Genomic DNA, 24,724 nt, shown 5'->3' with positions numbered 1-24,724 from the left:
CTTTAGCTGGTTGTGGTTCTTTACCTGGTGGGGTAACCCAAACCTTCATTCCTGAAGGTCTGGGCCATTAGTATTCCTGCCTAGAGTGGGTTGTTACAGTTTTCCATCTACCTTAATCACAGGGCATGGTAATACTTAAGAGATGCCCTGAGGGATCTCCTGTTTTCCAGATATAGTCTTCTTTACCTCCATTGTGGAGTAGCAGTCCCTTGATAATTGGGATCAGTCACCCCAGCCAACATAGTAACTCCCTCCATTGCTTATTGATATAGAGGCACGGGGAGGCCAGAGTGCCTGGGAGGCAGGTTTAACTTTCAATTCAGTGTAACCACTGTTGTGTCTCCTAGTGGAAGCATTCCTCCCTGTGGGACAAAGACCTCCAAACCAGCAAAGTATAAGGTCACAGGAACAGGAAGCAAAAAATTTGCTAGTGGATCAGTCACTAGGGGTAATAGTGAGTCATTTCCATTCCCTGATTCCTAGACCCATGAATCCTGGCTATGTATGAAAGAACACCAAGTTATTTGGCAATTGGTTAGCTCTGTTGGCCTATCCTATATAATCCCAGAGATCTGACAACCTTCCTTCATTTCATCTTTTTCTGTCCACTTCAGTCCAGGAGAGCAGTGTTTATTAAGATGGTTGATTGGATCCATGAGTCACACCTATAATCTTTTAATCATATGACTCTCCTATGTATCTCCCATATCATTTCATTCTGATTCACTCCTTCATTCAGCTCTTCAGTATGTATGACCAGGCACCCAGGGCTGCTGTGTAAGGATATATCCTGCACAACTCTAGGGAGCACCATTCCCGTGGACGTATACAGAGCATCATACTTTGGGGCCATACATAAAACCCTGTGGAAATGTATTATTTCCTATCTATTTTACCATTTGGTACCAGAAGCTTTTACCCTATGCCAGTCGTCTCTGGTAGTGCCCTCTTCCTTCTCACTTTCCTGGCTTTTGTGATTCATTTGTGTTCATGAAGGTCCTCTTCCTTCATGGGAAGCCTGCAATTCTAAGACAGCCCTGAAACACTGTTAATGTGAGTCTCATCTCACTGCATATCTGGAATAAAAGTACTAAAGCCTCTATAATTCTTTTTGGATTTGGCTTCTGGAACCTTAGGCTCAGGGATTTCAGGCACCAAGGAACACTAGCTGTACTCATGATAACTTCAAGGAAAGAAGGGCTTATAAAACAGTTTTCTATTGTATTTCTCTTTCGGAAAAACACATGGTGTTCAGTAGCACATGATAAACACTTGTCAGTATTGGGTTTATGTATTTCTTTTGATCTTTGGCTCTTGCTTACTTTTTGTCTCTCACATCTGCCAATGACACCAGCTGCCTCTGAACTTGTTTTGAATGTATCCTCCTGCTCTCTGCCTTTAGTTGAGGTTCTGGCATCTGTTACCTGGACAATTGAAGCAGGTCCTATTTGGTCTCATCTCACATCTCTCCCCTTCCACACCTCCCTGCATGGCACTGAAATTTATTCTTCCAAACTGTAGGTCTGATAGGGTTGTTTTCTTGGCCTAAAGAACTATCAATGCCCTCTCAAGCTTTGAAAACCCAACCTAAGTTCCTTACCCTGGTATTCAAAGCATTTGCCTCCTGGCCCCTTTCTACCTCTCAAGCTTCATCTTGAAAGTAGAGTGTATAATGTATATATGTATATAGTAACCATCAATTTTTCCCTATAGTGAAGAGTCTGTTTCTTGGTTTGTCTCTCTCTGTATTTTTTCCTTTATTATTTGTTTTGTTTCTTAAATTCTACATGAGTGAGAATATGATATTTGTCTTTCTCTAATTTCACTTAGCATTATATGCTTTAGCTCCATCCATGTCATTGCAAATGGTAAAAATTGTATTCTTTTTATGGCTAAATAATATTCCATTGTGTGTATCGGGGTGTGTGTGTGTGTGTGTGTACACTTGGGCTTCTTCCAGTAGTTTGGCTATTGTAAATGCAATAAACATAAAGGTTCATGTATCACTTTGAATTAGTGTTTCTGTATTTTAGAAGTAAATACTCAGTAGTGTGATTCCAGGATCATAGGGTTAGCTCTATTTTTAACTTTTTGAGGAATCTCCATACTGCAGAGTTGCACCAGTTTGCATTCGCACCAACACTGCAAGAGGGTTCCTGTCTCCACATCCTTGCCAGCACCTGTTGTTTCACATGTTACTGATTTTAGCCATTCTGACAGGTGTGAGGTGATATCTCATTGTGGTTTTGATTTGTATTTCCTTGATGCCAAGTGATGTTGAGCATGTTTTCATGTGTTTGTTGGCCATCTGTATGTCTTCTTTGAAGAAATGTCTGTTCATGTCTTCTGCCTATTTTTAAATTGGGTTATTATTTTTTTTGGCTGTTGAGTTGTATAAGTTCTTTATATATTTTGAATACTAACCTTTTATTGTGGATCTGTCATTTGCAAATATCTTCTCCCATTAGGGTGGTTGCCTTTTAGTTTTGTTGATTGGTTCCTTTGCTATGCAAAAGCTTTTTATTTTTATTAAGTCCCAATAGTTTATTTTTGCTTTTGTTCTCCTTGCCTCAGGAGACATACTTAGAAAGATTTTGCTATGGCCGGTGTCAGAAATTACTGCCTGCACACTCTTCAAGGATTTTTAAAAATATTTTATTTATTTATTCATGAGAGATACACACACAGAGAGAGAGGGAGAGGCAGAGACACAGGCAGAGGGAGAAGCAGGCTCCATGCCAGAAGCCCGATGTGGGATTCAATCACAGGACTCTGAGATCACACCCTGAGCCAAAGGCAGACTGCTCAACCGCTGAGCCACCCAGACGTCCCTCTTAAAGGATTTTTATGGTTTCAGGTCTCACATTTAGGTCTTTCATCCATTTTGAGCTTACTTTTATGTATAGTATAAGAAAGTGGTCCAGTATCATTCTTTTGCATGTAACTGTCCAGTTTTCCCAACACCATTTGTTGAAAAGACTGTCTTTTCCCATTGCATATTCTTTCCTCTTTTGTCAAAAACTAATTGACCACATAAGTATGGATTTATTTCTGGGTTTTCTGTTCTGCTCCAAGAATAAATAACAAATATATTGAATTCCATTCATATAGGTTAGAACTCATTATTGCAAAGCCCCTCTTTCTATTCTGTATCTCTGATTTAATGATTTCCACATAAGTCATTACCAGGTTATCTAGTTGACCTGTAAAAATTACTTTTAAATGTCATCATTACATTACTTTTACAACAGGCCTTCAAACTCTTTTTAATATAACTATATTAGGCAAATTGTTATATTGATTTTTCAGTTGAACCCATTCAAGGAAAAGCCAGAGAAAACAGCTACATTTTTTTTTAATTAAGATTTATTTATTTGACAGAGAGAACACAAGCAGAGGGAACAACAGGCAGAGGAAGAGGGAGAAGGAAGCTCCCTGCTGAGAGGGAGCCCAATGCAGGACTCAATCTAAGGCTTAACCGACTGAGCCACTTGGGGACCCCATATAGTTTTCTTATTCTGAATCTTAACATAGGTTTTGAAGCAACAAAATGTAATGAAAGAACAACTCAGTAATAAACAGCAAGCCTCAAGGACTTTCTGACTGAGTTGAGGAGACAGACAAGTAATTTTACTATGTTAGAGTAGATAATGAAATGGCTATAAACAAACATTATTTGTAAATATACAGTACTAGTTTGAATAGCTTTATGCAACATTTGACTTCTGGTTAATATGAAAACTACAAAAAAAGAAGAGAAGTAGGAAAAAGGTATGTCCTCTCAAACAAGGAAATGCCACAGTTCCAAATCTTAAATGTAAAACACACCTGAAAAATGTAGGTAAATTACTGACCTGTGTGTAATATGTTGACAGCTAACACATGCTGCTTCATATCTCGAGATTTCCCCCCAAATAAGTGTCATGGTCATGAAATGTATAGCCAACCTTTTTTTTTCTTCATAACAGAGACTAGGGGAGTAAATAGGCCTTGGAAGAAGTGAGGAATTTCCCATCAGAGACCTAGTTTTGCACGTAAAACACCAGAAGTGGAGCCTAACGAAAAGTCATATGTACATGTTATTTTATATTGTCTACAGCAGTCTTCTAGCCCAAGCAGACTGTTGGAGACCCCTTGGAGTGAAAAGAATACTAGAGACTATGACTGCTGGATTGCAACACAATGAAGCTATAAATTTTTAGAGATTTGGAGTAAGCCAGATTGACTGTTTGAATGCTCAAAACTGAATGAAAGAGATGTGTTCACAAGGCAAAGAGAATAGCAGATTTTTGTAGGATTTTGAGGTAATTCCATCATAAAAAGAAACAGATAGATTCAGACAAAAAATTTCCCTACAATCACAAGGCTATTAAGACAGTATACTCCCTCATAATAAAGGAGCCAAAAGAAATTACATAAAATTTTACAAAAAGACTTTATAAGACAACTTAAGTTGTTATGACAAACTAGTTGTCAGAGCTCAGAAGAGAAATAAAAAAATTATTGAACTTAAAGTCTGAATAGATGCAAAAGAAGTGTGATAGACACAACCAAAAACACCATCAGGCAAGTGGTATATAGGAAATGTAAAATGAAATGAAGAATATATTAATATTACAATAGGGAAATTGGTAAATATGGAACCCAAGGAGACCCAACTTAAACATAATGGATATTCCTTAAGAAGAGGCTAGAACCAGTGGAATATGATCTTAATTAAAGATAACAATAGAAAAAAATTTTATGTGATTCTGTAGACCAAAAGACCCAACAAGACCTTAGTAATATTGATACAGAATAGCCTACAGTAATGCATCCTGATAAATCTACTTGTATCTCAAAAGTAAAGGAAAAAACAAATATATCTAGGCAAAAGAACAAACCATGAGGACAAAATGCCTTCATATTCCTCCACAACTTCTTTTAAGGTCAAAAAACATTAATTAAAGGATCAAATCCCACAGATTAACATTGTGAGGTAGAAAAAAAATATTACCCAAGAATTTCACATCCAGCCCAGTTGTTCTTCAAGTGTGAAGGTAGTAGCACATTCTCAATCATGCAAGGATTCGGTAAACATAGTACTAGATCTTCTTGAAAAAAATTGCCAATTACAGAAAGTCAATCAAGAAATTAAAGTATTTTAAAACAGCAAACTAGGGATCCCTGGGTGGCTCAGCGGTTTAGTGCCTGCCTTTGGCCCAGGGCACGATCCTGGAGTCCTGGGATTGAGTCCCATGTCAGGCTTCCGGCATGGAGCCTGCTTCTGCCTTCTCCTGTGTCTGCCTCTCTGTCTCTTTCTATGTCTATCATGAATAAATAAATACAACAGCAAAATATGGCTAAAATGTATCAGTAGAGACCATTGAGTTTCTTTAAATATTAAACTAAGGAAATAATGGAGGAGTTATCATTGGAGGAATCATACTATTTTATAGATACTAATGATAATAATTTAACAATACAACTATCTGATAAAAATAAAACAAATACAAGATAAGTGAGTTATCCTCTTTCACATAAATGAATCAGTAGATACTGTATACAACCTTCTCTTATCTGTTTATCATCTATGCATTCATTTTCTCTGTCTATCCATCCTGTTTAGCTTTAGGCATAAAGAAATGTCCAGAATCATTTACATTAATTATCAATGATCATTATTTCTGAAAGACAGGATTTGGGATCACTTCTTATTTTCTTCTTTATATGTTTCTATATAGTCTATATGATAAATACGTATCATTACAAAATTAAAGTTCTTGTTTAATACCTTTCACAATCCCCTTTTATTCTGGGGCGCCTGGGTGGCTCAGTCAGTTAAGCATCTGATTCTTGGTTTCAGTTCCGGTGATGATCGCAGGGTCCTGAGATGGAGCCCTGCATCAGCTTCCCGCAGTCAGCATGCAGTCTGCTTGAGATTCTCTCTCTCCCTCTGCCTCTCCCCCCCTCAAATAAATAAATAAATAAATCTTTTAAAAAAGCGTAGATTCTGGAACCATTGCTTGGATGCCAGTCTTATCACTTACCAACTATGTTTCCTTTGGCAAATTATTAAACTACTTGATGTCTTGGTTACAACATATATAAAATGGGAATGGTAAGGATACCTATCTCATTGGATTGTTGTGATGACTGTGTTAATTAATATGTGTAAAGTACTTATGTAATAAGTACTGGGTAAATGTTCATGTAGCAGTGGGTTCGATTAATAACAATTTAAAATGATAATACGTAAATAGAAAATTAAAGTCAGACTGTCTAGTATCTGTACTCATCTACAGATGAATTCCTTGTTTCTATGTTACTTTTGCATCAAATTAATCATGCTATTTAATTTGCTTTAAGTTGAGAACAAGTGGCCCCTAAATGGGGAATAACTCACTTTAAACTCTCACCTGCAATTAGAAGCTTGGAGGCTGTGGCATTGATATGTAAATAGGCAATTACAATTCAGGCCTTTGCATCATGCTAATACATTTACTTTTTGTTTGAAAGTTGACTGAAAGTTACAAGGTTTTAAGTATAACATGAGACAGAGGATCATGTTAAGGGATCATTGTAGGCCAGAGGTGAAGGTGGCTTAAACTAAGCCAGTGGAATATAATATAATAAAAAATAAAGAAATTGACAGATTAAAGAGATATAAAGGGGAAGAATGAATAAAACCCGGTGAATGATTAAACATGAGTTCTAAAGAAGAAGGAGTAGTGATGGATAATATTTAGGATTCTTTTTTTTAATTGAATAAATTTGATGTGTCACATTATGTGAGTGTAAGATGTACAGTATGTTGCTTTGATATCATATGCATATTTAGGTTTCTGACTTTGGCAACTAGATAGATAATGGTACCACCACTTACTGACATGGGGGATATAGGTACAGTACTAGTGAAGGAAGAAGGAACTTGACTAGGGGAGGAATGAAATCAACTTGTTCATCATTATAGTACCTAACACAGTCCAAGGCTCAGGGTAGACACCCAACAAACATTTCTTATGGAATGGATGGTGAATTCGGTTACAGTTGGGTGGACACTGAGGTTCCCATGGCATGTTCATGTGCTGATGGCGACCAGTTATTGGATTTAGTCGTGTCTAAAGCTCAGGATAGAGATGCAGGTTAGACATAGCGTCATAATATTTGGTAACTGAAGTCATAGCTATACATGAGAGATTGTGAGGATGAAAGCAGAATGAACAGGATCCTACTTGAACCTGATCTTTCAGGGAGAAGCAATGTACAGGAAGTACCTATAAAGAAACAGAAGAATCAGCAAGAGTTGTGAGGGAAATTAAATGAGTTATTGAAAAAAAAAGAAAGAAAGAAAGGAAAGAGAACATTTAAAAGAGCAAAAGAGTTCAAAACTGTCACATTCTCTGAGAAGGCCTCATAAGATAAAGACAAAATTGTCCTTCCTTGTGCAACAAGGGGTTGATGGATCCTTTTGTACTCTTAAATACGGTTTTCCCACAAATGTTTTTATAAACGCACTAAGGTGGTTTCAGAAAACAGTGTTTTGAACTTGGTAAGAATCCAAACAGCATTGCTCTTGGCATCATATTTCAGGCATGGCTGTTCTTGCTAGATTTGTAGGATTTATTGCATCTTTGAGCTTTCAGGTAAATGGTAAGGAAATGACAAACAAATACCTCTCCCGCATGTGAGTCTGATATAATTCATTATTTTAATGACTAGCAGTTTTATGTTTTAGTGATTTGTCTGTGGCTGTGGCTGTGGCTAAGGCTTAGGTCACATAGCAGGATAAACATATACTCATAGCACAGTTTTATGAACTTTGTGCAATAGAATGCATAAGCAGTTCTCCCTTTTAAATAAGAATCAGAAACATCTTAATAATAACAATTTGGCTACTGAATCAAAAATGATTTTTGAGAAACCAATGATTTCATAAAACTCTATTGGCTTTTTTCAGTACTTCAGATGACTGCTTTTAGAAACTCAATATGAATTATTTCATATTAATTATGCCCTTGCCCAGGAGCTAAAATGGAACAGCATTCTGACATACAAAGTTCGTGAAAAAGTAGATTTTTTGTGCTGAATTTTCTCTTCTTGTTGACTTAATATCTACTTGAAATGTACAAAATTCATCTGGAAGTAATCTGGCTTTCAGGTATATGAAATCACACCAACATTGCAAAAAAACACTTGCAGTTTGCGAAATGTAATTTTCTATTAAAAGACTGTAAAAATCCAAAATAAAAAGCATAGAAGCTTAAAACTTAATAAATATCCATGATTTATTTTCTACGTCAGGATCTTAACTTTTTAAAAACATTTTTTAAACTTTTTTTTAAGACTTATTTATTATTCATAGAGACAGAGAGAGAGAGAGAGAGAGAGAGAGGCAGAGACATAGGCAGAGGGAGAAACAGGCTCCACACAGGGAGCCCAACGAGGGATTTGATCCCGGGACTCCAAGATCACGTCCTGGGCCAAAGGCAGGCGCTAAACCACTGAGCCATCCAGGGATCACCTAACTTTTATAGTAGCACCAGACTTATGGAAAAGTTGCAAAAATAGAGAGATTTCCCATATACCCTTTATCCAGCTTCCCTTAACATCCTCCATAACCACAGTGAAATTATAGGACTCTTTGTTGAAGTGTAGATTTTTCACTTTGAAGAGTAAAGTTTCCTTAATGTGGATTTTGTGCATTTTTGTTCAGGTCATTCCTAAGTATTTCATCTTCTTTGTTGATGTTATATATGGTTTTTTTTCCTGCCATTATGTCCCTCAATTAATTGTCTCTATGAACACTATTAAATTTTATATATTAATTCTATATGGAGCTATCTTACAGAATGCTCTCATTATTTGAGTTCATTTTATTATTAACTGTCTAAGCACAGTGGTTGACACACTGTAGCCCATGGTCCAAACCCTTTCTTTATAAATAAAGTTTTATTGGAACACAGTCACACTCATTCATTTATTACTGTCTTTGGCTGCTTTTTGGCTACAATGGCAGGGTTGAATAGTTGCAACAGAGACTGAATGACCCACAAAACTAAAATACTATCTACCTGTTTACAGAAAAATTTGCCGACTTCTGCCCTAGGGTATTCCAGAGAAAATTTTATCTCTTCTTTAGAAGTTCTTTAAATTGATTTCTCTTGTCTGATTTCATTAACTAATTTCCTAGCATAATACTGGATAGTTGTATAGTTAGTGGTCTTCTTTGCCTTTTTTCCTGATTTTAGTGGAAGTGCCTCTAGTATTTTTATAGCAAGTAAAATAACATCTTGAGAACTAAATTATATATTTTATCATCTTAAAATTCAAATTAAATTAAAAATCAATTTCTATTTTAAAGTGTTGTTTTTAATCAGAAAAGTATTTAATTTTTGTCAGAGTGTTCGAACATTTATGGAAATAATCATTATGATTTTTCCCTTTTATGTGCTCATATGGCCTTAAGCGGGTTTCTAAACACTGAACCAACCTTGCATTCCAGAAATTGTTTCATTTGGTTATAATGTACTGTTTTCTTAGTGTAGTATCTGCTTTTGTTTCCTAATATTTTATTTTCTTTTTAATGAAATGAATGACGTTCATTGGCTTGTTTCTTTTTTTTTTTTTTTCTTTTCTGTCAAGTCTAGGTATCAATGTTGTACCTGCTTCACAAAAGGAATTAAGTCTTCTTTCATTTCTTTACTCTGGAATGATTTATTGATCAATGAGACCACCTAGACTTTAAAGGTTCAATAGAAGTCTACTGTGCAATCAAATGGCCCTACTATGTGTGTGTGTTATTAGTTCCTTATTAGCTTTCTCTAGTTCTTCTATAGAATCTCTTTATCCTCCCTACTCTAATGGTCATTTATGGCAATCTGCATCTCCTTGTAAAATGTTCAAGGCAAATTGTATGACAGAATTTATTTGAGTAAGTGGTCTACAAAGTCATATCTTATGATTTTTAAATTTTGTCTTTTTAATGGTATATATATATATTTGTGTGTATATATATATATTTGGTGTATATATATTTTTTGGTATATGTGAGCTTTCATCTAGTATTTTCCTGATCAAATTATCTGGTTATTCTATTTTGATTTTTTTAATTGTTTAATTCTAAAAAAACCCAGGGTGCCTGGGTGGCTCAGTTTTAAGCATCTGGTCATGATCTGGGGAAGGTCATGATCTGGGGTTCTGGAATCAATCCCCACATCAGGCTCTTTGCTTAGCAGCGAGTCTGCCTTTCCCTCTCCCTCTGCCTCTGTGATCTCTCACTCTTTCTCTCACAAATTATTTTTTTTTATCTTTATTAATTCCTTGTTGCTTTCTTTTGGTGTATTTTGTAACTTTTTTTCTAATATTTTGAGCTAGGAAGTTATTTAGTTTCATTACTGTTTAAATAATAAAAGTAATTTGTGCATGAATTTTCCTCTGACATGATTTAAATATCTCTTGTATAGTTGATATGTAGTGATTTCATTATCATCATTTTTTGGAAATCCTTTTATATCAGTTTTTATTTTCCTTTTAGCCCAGGAATTGTTTAATAGATTTTTTTTGTTATTCTACAAGGAAGAACTTTTTAATTTTTTGTTTTGTTAGCTATTTCTCAATATAAAGGCATCACCCACTTTTTGAAAGTTAACATTATGCCACATCATGTTTTTGAAAGATCTACATTAGTACCTGTTCTCACTAACCAAAAGAAATCTGAAGATTTTTGCTTTTTTTAAAGATTTTATTTATTTATTAATGAGAGACAGACGGAGAGAGAGAGAGAGAGAGACAGAGACAGAGAGAGACAGAGAGAGAGAGAGAGAGAGAGAGAGAGGGAGGGAGAGACACTGGCAGAGGGAGGAGCAGGCTCCACACAGGGAGCCCGATGTGGGACTCAATCCCGGGACTCCAGGATCATGCCCTGGGCCAAAGGCAGGCACCAAACTGCTGAGCCACCCAGGGATCCCAAGATTTTTGCTTTTATGGAAAAAAGGCAAAAAGCAAAAATAGCATTCAGCATTCATTTCTCAGTGAGCCCTTACAGAGGTAGTGTGCATTCCAAGCAGTGAGAGTGGCAGTGTCAAGCTCCTTTCCTGGGTACTGCTCTCAGCATCAAGCCACCATAGCTTTGAACTATGTCTTGTGAGCATCTGTGTTTTATCTCAATATTGTGCATCCATTAGCAAGATGTGTCCTAAGATGTGTCCTTGCTCTATTCCCTTTTGGCTAATGAAAAGTTTCATAGGAACACTTTAATTTTGGGTAGCAGGAGAAGCTTGTACTATGTTTTGGTCTGGGCTAATTTTTCAATTTCTACTTTTTATGGAAGTTAGTGATTTTTTACAAGCTTATACAAAGTAAATTTTTGCACAGCATCTTGGGATGAAAATGTATTCTATGTCAACAGAATGTAGAGTTTGATGTATATTATGTTACTTAGCTTTTATCTCTACTTAGCGTTGTTTGTACACTTAAGCTGTGTTATACTAAAAATAGTATAATAAAGCCTTTTATCAGTAGTGTGCTTCTATCTGTATCTTCTTACATCTTATATAGTTTTTACTTCTTAAAGGCAAGTTCTATATAGTTTGGCACATAAATGTTTTTAATAGTTGTTAATTTTGGCTTTTAATATTACAAGGGCTATTCTCTGCTTTGTTTAAAAGAATTTGGGCTTGATTTCTACTTTGTCTGATATCAGAATCTTTACTCCTGCTTTCTTATTTTTTGCATTTTCTTGGGATATCTTGGCCTACCCTTTATTTTTAGCCTTTTTTGAATAATTTTCTTTTAAGTATTCCCTTTTAAAATAGTATATAGATGGGTCTTGCTTTGCAAGCCAAATTAAGAATATTTGCTCTTCTTCTCTTTTTTTCAGTGAGAGAGAGTGGGGTGTGAGACAGAGTGAGAGGGAGAATCTTTAGCAGACTCTATGCCCAGTGGGGGCCTGACTCACAACTCTGAGATCATGATCTGAGCCAAAATCAAGTTTTGGACACTTAACCACCTGAGCCACCCCAGGCACCCAGGATACTTGTTCTTTTAATGAATTGAATGCAGTCACACTTGTTGATATGACTGATACATTTGGTCTCAACAATGTAATAATATTTCATAATCATATTTTATTATATTTGCTGCTGCTTTTCAAAAAGATTTGTAGGGATCCCTGGGTGGCGCAGCGGTTTGGCACCTGCCTTTGGCCCAGGGCGCGATCCTGGAGATCCGGGATCGAATCCCACTTCGGGCTCCCGGTGCATGGAGCCTGCTTCTCCCTCTGCCTATGTCTCTGCCTCTCTCTCTCTCTCTGACTATCATAAATGAATAAAAAATTAAAAAAAAAAGATTTGTAGTCTTTGCTAGTTTTTGTTGTTACTTAGAAAGCTTTGCATTCTTGTTTTATTCTAGTCATTGTCCTGTACCTGTACATTTTTCTACTGCCCTCTTTTTCCTTTCTGTTATGTCATTTTGCTGCTTAGTTCCTCAGTTTTTACTGGTTATCTTTTAACTCCTATCTATTTTCTATATAATAGTCAGTAAGTGTATTCTGTTTTTTCTTTCCCTCTTTCTTTTCCTTCCCTTTACCTTTTTTTTTTTTAAAGTAGGCTCATGACCCTGAGATCAAGATCTGAGCTTAATTCAAGAGTCAGATGATTAACTGGCTAAGCCACACAGGTGCCCCTTTACCTCCCATTTTTTAGTGCATTATTTCTACTTTGTCAAAACATATAATATTTGAACATTATTGTGTTCTTGTTTAGTCATATATATGTGTATATACACACGTGTACACACACTAATCAGTTTTTGCTGAAGTTTTTATCATATTTTAATTGTTTGGAATTCATCCTGTAGTAAAATCTTCATAAAGGATTCATGGGTGCAGAATTCCATAAGGTTTCAAATGTTTTACTTTTTTCTAATTTTTAGAGATATGATTGACAGTTTTAAAATTGTGTATATTTAAGGTATACAACGTTGTGTTTGATATAATGTACCTTGTGTAATAATTCCACAATCAAGCTAATTAGTGTATTACCTCACACAGTTATTCATTTATTTGGGTGTATGATAAGAACACTCAAGATACCAGTATACATTATTATTAGTCTAGTTACTGTTCTGTACCCTAGATCTCTGGAACTTAGGTACTTTAAAACTGAAACATTGTACATTTGACCCATTTCCTCCACCTAGCCCTGGTGACCACCATTACATTCTGTTTCTCTAAGTTCAACTTTGTAAAAAAGTTTTTTAGTTCCAGTATAGTTGACCTAGAGTGTTATATTAGTTTCAGGTGTACAATATAGTGATTCAACACTTCTATACATTATTCAATGCTCATCACATAAGTGTACTCTTTAATCCACATTACCTATTTTACCCATTCCCCCTTCCACTTCCTCTCTGGTAACCATCTATTATTCCCTATGGGTAAGAGTCTGTTTCTTGGTTTGTCTCTCTTTTTTTACCCTTTGTTCATTTGTTTCTGAAATTCCACATATGAGTGAAATCATATGGTATTTTTATTTCTCTTATTTTGCTTAGCATTATTCCCTTTAACTCCATCCATGTTGTTGCAAATGGCAAGATTTCATTCTTTTTATGTCTGAATAGTATTCCATTGTACATATATACCACATCTCTTCCATTTATCTATCAATGGACATCCAAGTTCAACTTTTTTAGATTCCACATATAAGTGATATCATGCAATATTTGTCTTTCTGTGTCAGGCTTATTTCACTTAGCATAATGTCTTCCAAATCCATCCATATCACAAATAGCAGTATTTCTTTTTTAAGGCCAAATAACATTCCATTATTTATATATATACTCACAATTTCTACTCATCTACTGATGGACACCTAGGTTGTTTCCATATCCTGACTATTATGAATAATGCTGTAATGAATGTGAGAGTGCAAGTATCTCTTTGAGATACTGAATTTCCTTCCTTTGCATATATACCCAAAAGTTGGATTGCTGGATCATACAATAGTTTATTTTTCATTTTGGGGGGAACCTTTATATTGTTTTCCATAATTACTGTACCAACTTACATTCCCACCAACATCGTGCAAGGGTTGTCTTTTCTCCACATCCTTGCAAACATTTTTTATCTCCTGTCTTTTGGGGAATAGATTTTTTAAGGAGTGAGGCAATAGTTCATTATAGCTTTGATATGCATTTTCCTGATGATTAGTGATGTTGAGCTGGTTTTATATACCTGTTGTCCATTTGTAGGTCTTTTCTGAAGAAATGTCTGTTCCTTTGCCCATTTTTTTAAATAAAGGTGTTTGTTTGATTGCTACTGACTTATATGAACTCCTTATATATTTTGATTTTTAACTCCTCAGTTTATGGTTCACAAATATTTTCTCCTATTCCATAGATTGCCTCTTTGTGTAACTATTTCCTTTGCTGTGCAGACACACATGTGAATACCCACTGAAGCTATTTTCCTATGAATACTCAGAGGACAGCCTTGCTAGATATAAAATCTTTTATTCCCACTTTATTCACTGAAGTAAAAAAAAAATGCACCATTTTTTACTTGCTTCATAGCTTTTTTTTTTTTTTCTTGGAAGTCTGATTCTAGTCTAATTCTTTTGTCTTTGTAAGTCATTTGATCTTTTTTTCTGGAGGCCTTGAGATTTTGAGGGAAGAGGGGTCTTTAGAAAACTATTTTTATAGGTTTATCTCATAGTTGATTGCTAACTATTTGGTTAAACTGAAATAGAATTAATACAGGAAAGGCAGAAGGATAAATGCCTTTCCTTTCTTCGAAAAAAAGTCAAATTTCAGATATCTGAATTGTTAGGAGCCCTAGCAAACTCCAGTAGTGACAGTAAGGGCTATTTTGGGGATTTATTATGAACTCATGGGTTTTCATGATTTACTTCAGTCTCTACTGTTCTTTTATATGAAATGCCTGGCATACAGAATTCAAAACCTGCTAAAATCCTAATGTCCTAATAATGAATTATTTTTCATTACTTCAAAATAACCTTAAAATCTAAAGGTCGACTTTCAAATATAAGTGCTTACCCATAAGAGTTAAATTTCATTTTCTTTAGAAGATAAGAAAAGAGTGTTTCTATTAATATTCAGTAAATACCCAAGACTTTCAGAAATTTTAAGGAGCAATCTACCTAAATAATGTACTAATTTCCTGTAATTTATTCTATAAAATATTTTCCTTCCACACATTGTAAAATAAACATTTGCTGAACTGATTGTTACATGGTATAGTGTTATGTGATCATGTAATGAAAGACTCTTTTTATAAAACATGTACACAAGGATAGAATTAAAACTTACCATGGAATCTGTAACTCTAAATTTCCTGTCTTCTGTGGTTTAAACATAATTATGTTGCATTTACATAGTTTTTTCTTATTTTTACATTGGGTTTATTTGTTCTTTTTAAAAGAGGGGAAAAAGTAAAGCTACGCTTGTTTGTATACAAAAGAGATTTAATCTCTTTGTGGCTGCCCAAATATTTCTTTTACCACAGAACCAGTCTTTTGACCTTTTAGGGTTTATGCAAGACGTAAAATAGAGTATGTTTTATATATTTGTATCACTAAGAACATTTTTCCTGCTTTTCACGTTTTCTTTTTTGTTGTTTCTCATCTACATACTTTTAAAAGCACATGGATTTGCCTGATAACAAATGACAAATGCAAAGTAATTACGTGAATAATTTCATCTTCTGAATCTTCATTTTCTCATTTTAAAACAAGCTGTAGGGATTTTTGATTTGAAGATGATGTGGATTCTATTTATTCATATTATATATTTTATCCAGTTGTGATGTGTGCTTAGTTTAACACTGAATTAAATGAGCTGTTCAGTACCATTTCTTGTGATAGAAAGAATATATATCTGTGTATGGAAATTAAAACGCATTTTCAAACATTTATTTTGAGGAATGTAATATGTATAAAGGAAAGTACATGATGCAAATGTACATATTTGTAATGTACTGAAAAGGGAAGACTCCTATAACTGCAACCCAAGCCAAGAATATTGTCATTACCCTAAAAACTCCCTGGCTATTCCTCCTTACCGCAAGGTATCCACTGCCACCTCTCTTCACTCCGGGGAGCTCCCTTCTCTTGCCTTTTATGGCATTTCATATCTTGCTTTTGTTTTCATAATTCTTGAGAATGCCTCCTTGTATAGCTCAGTCCTGTCTCTACTTGGAAACAAATGGAAGCATAGTATGTATTTGTTTTGTCTGACTTTTTTTGTTCAAAATAATAGGTTATTTTAACACTTAATAAATGTTGTTAGGAACCTATCTAGTCAATTTGGGAGAGTGGAAATCCTAATAATATTGAGACTGCCAATCCACTAATATGGCATATGTCTCCATTTATTTAGGTCTTCTTTAATTTCAGTGACTGTTTAATATAGTTGTATATATTCAAGTATATCTTTGAGTATTCTTACAACCTTGTTAACTTTATTCTTTCTAATAAATTTTTATAGATTTTTTAAGGGTTTTTTACATATAGAATTATGTTATCTGCAAATAATGAGAATTTACTCTTTTCCCCCAATCTTTATGCTTTTTATTTCTTTTCCTTTGTTGAACAGGCCAGGACCTCTGTTACAGTGAGGTGAGCACATACATCTGTGTGCTGTCCTGAACTTGGGGAGAAAACATTCCATTTCTTACTGTTATGTATGCTACTAGTTGTAGGTTTTTTGTGGATGCCCTTTATCAGATTGAGGAAGTTCATTTATTCCCAGTTTGTTTTGGAGTTTGTTTTTTAAATCATAAATAGGTTTTGAATTTTGTAAAATGCTTTTTCTACAGCTTTTGAGAGTATCAGATAAATTTTCTTTGTTCTATTAACAACAAGGTGAATTTCATGAATTGATTTTTGAAGGTTGAGTCAAAGATTGAGTCAACCTTCCATTTTTTGGGTAAAATCACTGAGCATGTTATATTACCCTTTTCATTTATTCTTGGATTTTATTAGCTGGTGTTTCATATTCTATGTTTATATTGATGAGGTATGTTGGTTTATAATCTTCTTGTAATATTTTTGTCAAGTTTTAGCATATGGATTATGCTGGCCCTATAAACAAGTCAAAAGATCATCTTTCCTTTCTGTTTTCAAATAGAATTTGTGTAGGATTATATCTTAAATGTTTGATAGAATTCACCAGCAAAACCATCTGGACTTGGAGTTCTTTGTGGAAAGGACTTTTGTTGATGATGATTTATTTGTATCTGATGGTGTTAAAGGTAATTATGTGTCTTTAATAAATATGGTACTGTTTAGATTTTCCATGTCTTTTTGGACCAATTATGTCATTTGTTTCTCTCAATATATTTGTTTTCATTTAAGTTCAGTTAATTGGCACAAAGTTATTTATAATGTCCTTGTATTATTTTTATCGTTTTATCAGTTGTACGTTCTGTAATGATAGTAATATGTGTTCTCTCTCTTTTTGTGTCTCTTTTTTTATCAGTCCCTGATGCAGCTCAAGGACCATTTTTAATAACATGTGAGTTAAAAATGGTTTTTACATGTTAAATATTTACAAAACAAAGACTATGCAACAGAGATCATATGCTGCCTCCAAAGCCTACAATACTCACTGTTGTCTCCTTTCATAAGAAGTTTGTCAACTGTTACTTTAGTGGATTATCAGTATTATTCATCTTCTTTTTATTATTTTATTTTACTCATCTCAGGTTTAAGTTTTTGCTTTTTCTGCTCTCTTGAAGTAAAAGCTGTGATAGTTTACATTACAGGTCCATTCTTTGCCACTGTGGGCATTTAAAGCTATTATATATTTCCCTCTCAGTACCATTTTAGCACATCCCACAAATACGGTTTCTTTTTGTTTGATTCAAAATATTTCCTGAATTTCTTTGTGACTTCCCTTTGGCCCAAGGGTTATTTACAGGTGTTGCTTAATTTCCAAAAATTTGAGTATTTTCCAGAAACCATATCATGCTTGATTTGTAATTTAAGACCATGTCAGAGATGATATTCACTGAGATTTTAACTTTTCCACATTTAGCTTTATGGTCTGGCCATGTGGTCCATTTTTGTAAATATTCTCTTTGCATGGGATTTTGCATGTGCATTCTGCAGTTGTAGTGTTTTTAAAATGTTGATTAGGTCATGTTGGTTAAGTGTGTTGTTCAGTCTTCTGTATCTTTACAATTTTTTTTCCTATTCTATTACCCCTGAGAAAGAGGTGCTAAAATTGTTCACTACAGTTATAAATTTGTTTCTAGTTTTCTGTCAGTATTTGTAATTTCTTCCATTGACAATAAGAAACTGATTCCCATCTATACTTATCAGACTTCCCTCCCTGTATATAACCTGTCCTCCATGTTCACCCCTATCCTGTCCCCTTTGCAGATGCTGTTCTCATTCTGCTTTGGCTCTGATTCAACATGCCAGAATGCCCAGGTGCCTGCATGCTATGCTGTCTTTATCCTATTCAAGCTCTGGTACCCCATGCTGGACCACCTTTCCCTTTCACTCTTCATACTGCTTAGTCTCTTATTTCCCGAGCCAGACTTCGCACCCTGTTCAGGCTCATCATTACACAACAGGCTGATTCTCGAGGGGCTCTCTTTTTGCAAGGGTTCCACCTCCCCACTTGAGTTGTACTCCTAGGGGCTGCTCTGATTTAGAACTGGATACCACATTCCTGCTTTATCCTGCATGTAGAGATTCCTTCTTCATCTTCTTGGGCTTTAATACCCCATGCAGGGCCACTAAAGCACTTTACCTTCTACTGTGGTCCCTACATTGTTCTCCCACATATAATGATTTTGGGGCTGAATTATTCCGGGGGCACAGGGAAGGGGCTGTATCATTATTTTTGAAAGATATTTTTACTTGGTTTAGAAGTCTAGATGAACAGCATTTTTATTCCAGCACATTATAAATGCCATTTTCTTGTCTTTTTGTTTTCATTGTTTATTGTGAGAAGTCAGATTTTGTTTTTATTTTAATTCCCTATACCCGATGTGTCTTTTCTTTAGCTGGCTTTAAGACCTGCTTCTTAGCTTTGGATTTCAGTAGTTTGATTATGAAATGCTTAAGGTGTAGTTTTCTTTGTATTTTTTTCTGTTTAGGGTTCACTGAGCTTCTCAGACCTATGGATTAATGTCTTCCATCAATTTTAGAAAGACTTCAGTCATTGTCTTTGCATATATTCTTTGGTCTCATTCTCTCTTTCCCTCTTTTTTTCCTGAAATTCCAATTTGCACATGCTGTTTTATTTAATAATATTCCACAGACATTGAACTCTTATTTTTTCATTTTTTCTCCTTATGTTTCAGTTTGGATGCCTTTTCTTTAAATTCATATATTCCTTTCTCTACTAATTTCAGTTTGTTGTTAAGCCCATCTAATAAATTCTTCCTTTCTCATACTGCAGTTTTCAAGTCTAGCTTTTCCACTTGGTCTTTTTTACAATAGTTTTCGTGTCTCTGGTTGCAGAATTTTCTTTCTTTTGAAACCAATTATAAACATTTTTGAAAAATACATAATCTAAGTCAAATTATATAAATGCCTCTTAATCAGGCAACAACAAATTATTTTATACAATTAAAGGGTATCCAATTGGCAGATTATTGTTCAGTCTTTAGAGCTCCTACCCATACTATTAAAAACAAACAATTAGGAGCACCTAGGTGGCTCAGTGGGTTAAATGTCTGACTCTTGATTTCACTTCAGGTCATGATCTCAGGGTTATGAGGCTGAGCCCCATGTTGGGCTTCTCACTGGGTATGGAGCCTACTTAAGATTCTCTCTCTCCCTCTTTCTCTGCTCGTACCCCTGCTCTCTCCTTCTCTAAAAAAAAAGAAAAGAAAAGAAAAGAAAAGAAAACAAGAATCGTGCAAGTATGGACAGATAAATGGAATAAATTAGATAGGCTAAATAAATATATCTATATATAACTATATAACTACATATCAAAATTTAGGATATTATGACTGATATGAGGTTACATGTCATTGTGGTTTCGACTTGCATCTCTCTGGTGGTAGGTGATGTTGAAAATCTTTTCATGTGTCTCTTGGCCATCCGGATATCTTTGGAAATATCCTTTTTCAGGTACTGTGCCTATTTTTAATCAGATTATTTGTGGGCTTCAGTGTTGAATTGTATTCTTTTTTTTAAAATTTTTTTTAATTTATTTATGATAGTCACAGAGAGAGGGAGAGAAAGAGAGACAGGCAGAGGGAGAAGCAGGCTCCATGCACCGGGAGCCCGATGCGGGATTCGATCCCGGATCTCCAGGATCGCGCCCTGGGCCAAAGGCAGGCGCCAAACCGCTGCGCCACCCAGGGATCCCTGAATTGTATTCTTTAAATATTTTGTTATTAATCCCTTATCAGACGTGGTTTTTTCTTATTTAGTAGGTTGTCTTTTTATTTTATTGATAGTTCCCTTTGTTGTACAAAAGCTTTTTAGTTTGATGTAGTTGCAATATTCAGTTTTGCTTTTATGTCCATTGCCTGAGGAAACAGATCCACCATACTTAATATTTTTTTAAATTTTAGTATACTATCACAGAATGACCATAAAAAAGCTGGATCTCTACTTCCTTCTTATAGACAATTCAGGTAATTAACATATTTAAGTATAAGCAAAGTATATATTTTTTTAAGATTTTTATTTATTTATTCATGAGAATACACAGAGAGGAGAGAGAGAGGCAGAGACACAGGCAGAGAGAGAAGCAGGCTCCATTCTGAGAGCCCGATGTGGGACTCGATCCAGGGTCTCCAGGATCACACCCTGGGCTGCAGGCGGCACTAAACCACTGAGCCACCAGGGCTGCCCAGCAAAGTATATTATAAGAGAACAAAAGAAATATTCAAGTTTTACTATCTGGGGGTGTGGATGGCTATTCTAAGCATAAGTAAAAGATCAAAATCATAAAGAAAATAATTGATAGATCTAATTACACAGGATTTTAAATACTGAGGAAGAATGAAAATGAAAGAGAAGAAAAATTTCCTCTTCCACTGGAAATAACCAGTATAGTAACTTCTTACTCAACAAATTAGTGGTTAAAGGGAATAGATTAAACTTACTCTGCTTTTCTGTAGGATAACTGAGCCCCTAGGTGATGAGAGGAAGCTCTCTTTATTAAAGAATTCAGTCAATGAATGTAGTGGTTTTTTTAATTTTGTTTACTCTAACTCCCAATAAAATAATTATTTTAGGCAAGGATAATTAATAGATGCTAAAACTTTAAGGTAGGGAAGATGTTGTTAGGATAGGACCTTCTTGAAATTTTAGCTGCGAATTATATTATTTCTCTAATTCACTTACAAATGGTTTAGAAAAAATAAACACACATTTATACTGATAGATGACACTGGCAATGAGGTTTTGAAAGTTGTGTGTTATTCATGTTTATTTACCATTAAAAACTAAGTATGTTTGAAATATTCCATAATGAAGGAGAAAAAGAATTAAGGTGAAAAATTAAAGTTTTTGCATGTAGAGACAAAATTAAGATAGTTGCTGTTGCTGGTGGCTGGTAGTCTTATGATCTGTGTATGTGGAATCAAATTGACATAACTTTTATGGAGAATAGTCTGCTATTGTGTATTAAAAATTAAAATATACAAAATCTTTACTGAGCAATTCCATTTCTCAGTATGTGTCCTTAGAAAATAATCAGTGCATTGCAAAAGAATGCAAGGATGGCCTTTGCAATGTTATTTTTATTATTTTGCAAAACCAGAAAGAACCTAATTTCAATTAATAAAGGATCAGTTAACTATATTATGGTACATCAATATAGCAATACTTGTCATTAAAATGATTACTATGAATCTACGTTCATTTGCATTCATTGACACAGAAGCTCCATTACATATATTGAATTAAAAAGGCAGATTATAAAACAGAAGGGGTAGTGAATGGAATGGGTGTCTTGTCATTGTGGTAACCATAAGTATTAATATTTGTGTTGGTCCATTTTGCTCTCTCTTTTGGGCAAGCCATGCCTCAGCTGCTTTTCACACACTCATCTAAATCATGCTTTTTTTTTTTCCAGGGAAGAAAGAAAAAATAAATTATGTTTTATTTGCATATCCAACCAACATACCACATATCATACAGAGTTGGTTAGGCACTCTACTTCTGCTTTCTCATTGGGTAATAAAAGTGTTGGAGTATATGTTCTCTAGGATCCAATATTAATATTGTATGCATGTAACAACTACTGAGTAACTTTCATTTAGTGTTTACTGAAAATGACTAGTTCTTCATGCCAGGGACTGCACTAGGTACCAGAACACTGTTTTCTGTAGCCCTGTGCTAGCTTCTCTCACCCCTGCAGGGGTACTGCCGCATGTTACTGTTGCATGGACAGCCTCCTTGCACCGCCCCCCCGCCACTCGTCTATCCCACCACACTTCTCTGGTTTATTTTTTTTCCAGTCACTTTAATAGTTCATATAATGTGCCAGGTTGCTCTTTTATTCTGTGTCTTTTCCCAAAAGAATATTAGCTCCATGAGAGCAGGGATTTCAGTTTGCTTTCAAGGTGGAAATATCCCCAGTGCCTCAAAAATTACCTGGCACCTAGTGGGCACTCTCTTAATATTTACTGTAAGAATGATTTTTTTTTCCCCTGAGAAAATGTTTCTGGGACTTTTCTAATCATATTGTTTACACAACTATAAAAGGATAGGTTATCATTCTATACTACCAGGGCCAAGAAATTCTGGGACATAACTTTCCAGAGTTTGTCATGTTCACTTTTTTTCTTCAAATTTGGTCTCCCGTAGAATCTCTAATATTTAGAGAGATAAACATAAAAACATTGAGAATCATTATAAAAAAGTAAAATTCTTTTCTAATTGTAGCTTTTCATCGGTGACCATTTAATTCTTTTTTTTTAAGGTTTTATTTATTTATTCATGAGAGATAGAGAGAGGCAGAGACACAGGCAGAGGGAGAAGTAGGCTCCCTGCGAGGAATCCAATATGGGACTCGATCCCAGGACTCTGGGGTCACTATCTGAGCCAAAGGCAGATGCTCAAACACTGTGCCACCCAGGTGTCCCTGACCACTTAATTCTGACATCCTTTTCATGTTTCCATTTTTACTGAGTTGCCAACTTGATTTTAAAATCTATAGATTTCAGTTGCATCCTCTAACAAGGTGTAAGAATAACATGTTCTCTCAGGTCAACCACCTTTATTGTGAGCCATCACGAGATAATAATATTTACCAGTGTACTTTTCAGTGAAAATTGTGAGATTTTTAGAAATCATGTAAAATTATGGTTTCAATATAGTTCTGTTGACATTGCCAGAAAGAAACTCTACAACCTTGGCTATGCCTACTCTGTGGGCACAGACACTTCACTTTTGTTGATATACATGTCCTCAGTGGGCAGGCAAGCCAGCCAACCTTCTTAACAATCTTGGCAAATGTTACCATAACAACAACAACAAAAACCCCTAAGAAACATAACAAGCAGCTACATCATTTTTAGTTTGTTTGGGTTTGTTTAATAGAGTATGAATATGTATTCATCTTTCTAGAACTATTATTTTGCCAGCCACACAGTTTGACTTCTACGATAAAGTTGAAGATTTTGAAAACACAATTCAGTTTTGTGTTTATAATGTCAAAGAATTAATGTAAAATTCAATTGATAATCAAAATGAGAAGAGCTTACTTACTACTGAAAACGAATTCAGAACAAGCTGCTAATCAGATTTAAAAAACTATACAAAAGGAGATAAACCCATTTGCAATGGCCTGTGGGTGTAAACTAATGCTACCTATAAACCCATTGCTGTATATGCAAAAAGCGATAAAGTTCAAAGAAATTTTATGAAAACGCACCTTCGACTTTCAAATGGAAGATTATTCCAATGGTTAGATTTAGAACTTGAACATGTACTTTGAAAGAATGAGGTTAGAAATGAATGTATTTGTGTTGGGAGAGATTTTAGATTCATGGAGCAAAGACTATCTTGTTTTGGATCTGGTATAGGGAAAGGCTCACAGTTGAGAGACTTTCTGTAGCCTGTCAGTAAACTATTGTGTCCTCTTTGTGTTCATATGGAACCCCATGCACCCATCTACTGTATTTATCATAATGGATTATAACGGTTTATCTCCCTCACTAGACTGTACTTTCCTGAAGGACAGTTAAAATCCTATTTGTAGATTCCATGTTTGTGACTTCACATCCCTGCTAAAATTTATTTGTAACCTCCAAAGCAGTACAGCACTTTTGCTGTCATTCACAGACATGCACAGAGCAGGAACAGTTTAAGTCACCTCATGCACCTGTTCAGCCGATACTGAACAGAGGGCCAGGCTCTGTCTTCTTGTTTCAGCTCTTCTACTGTAAACAAGCATCTTTTTTTACAACCTGTGTCATGCCACATGCTTCACATTTTTGTGTTTTGAGTTGGTTATGTTGCTGCTTAACATGGTCCCTAAGCAGAGGGAAAGAGCCGTCTGGTCTAATGTTCCCAAGCGCAAGAAGATTATAACATGCCTTACACAGAAACTACAGGTGTTAGGAAGCTTTGCTCAGGATGAATGGCAGTGCTGCTGGCCATGGGCTGGTTCAATGTTTTTTTTTTTTTTTTTTTAATTTTTTTTTCTTTTTTTATTTATTTATGATAGTCACAGAGAGAGAGAGGCAGAGACACAGGCAGAGGGAGAAGCAGGCTCCATGCACCGGGAGCCCGACGTGGGATTC

At 35.1% G+C, this 24,724-nt stretch overlaps 1 protein-coding gene across 12 annotated transcripts in view; it reads left to right on the top strand.

Moving 5' to 3' along the window:
- The window catches only part of LOC144309699 (outer dynein arm-docking complex subunit 2-like), a 166,750-nt gene that overhangs the window by 103,456 nt on the left and 38,570 nt on the right, over positions 1–24,724 (top strand). The window contains exon 21 of one of the 12 annotated variants that reach the window (XM_077890812.1): positions 17,476–17,511. The exons of 10 other annotated variants lie outside the window; for them this stretch is intronic. In XM_077890812.1, coding sequence (XP_077746938.1) covers positions 17,476–17,482 — 7 coding nt within the window. In that variant the 3' untranslated portion in view covers positions 17,483–17,511. Of the gene's footprint in view, positions 1–9,629; positions 9,769–17,475; positions 17,512–24,724 lie in introns of those variants that run through there. One more of the 12 variants, XM_077890809.1, reaches the window with a different exon arrangement.

Source organism: Canis aureus, unplaced genomic scaffold (genome assembly GCF_053574225.1).
Source record: "Canis aureus isolate CA01 unplaced genomic scaffold, VMU_Caureus_v.1.0 ptg000175l_RagTag, whole genome shotgun sequence".
In the NCBI taxonomy this organism is placed as follows: Eukaryota; Metazoa; Chordata; class Mammalia; order Carnivora; family Canidae; genus Canis; species Canis aureus.
The sequence above is the reverse complement of the archived record's forward strand: the minus strand, read 5'-3'. Positions and strand labels throughout refer to the sequence as shown.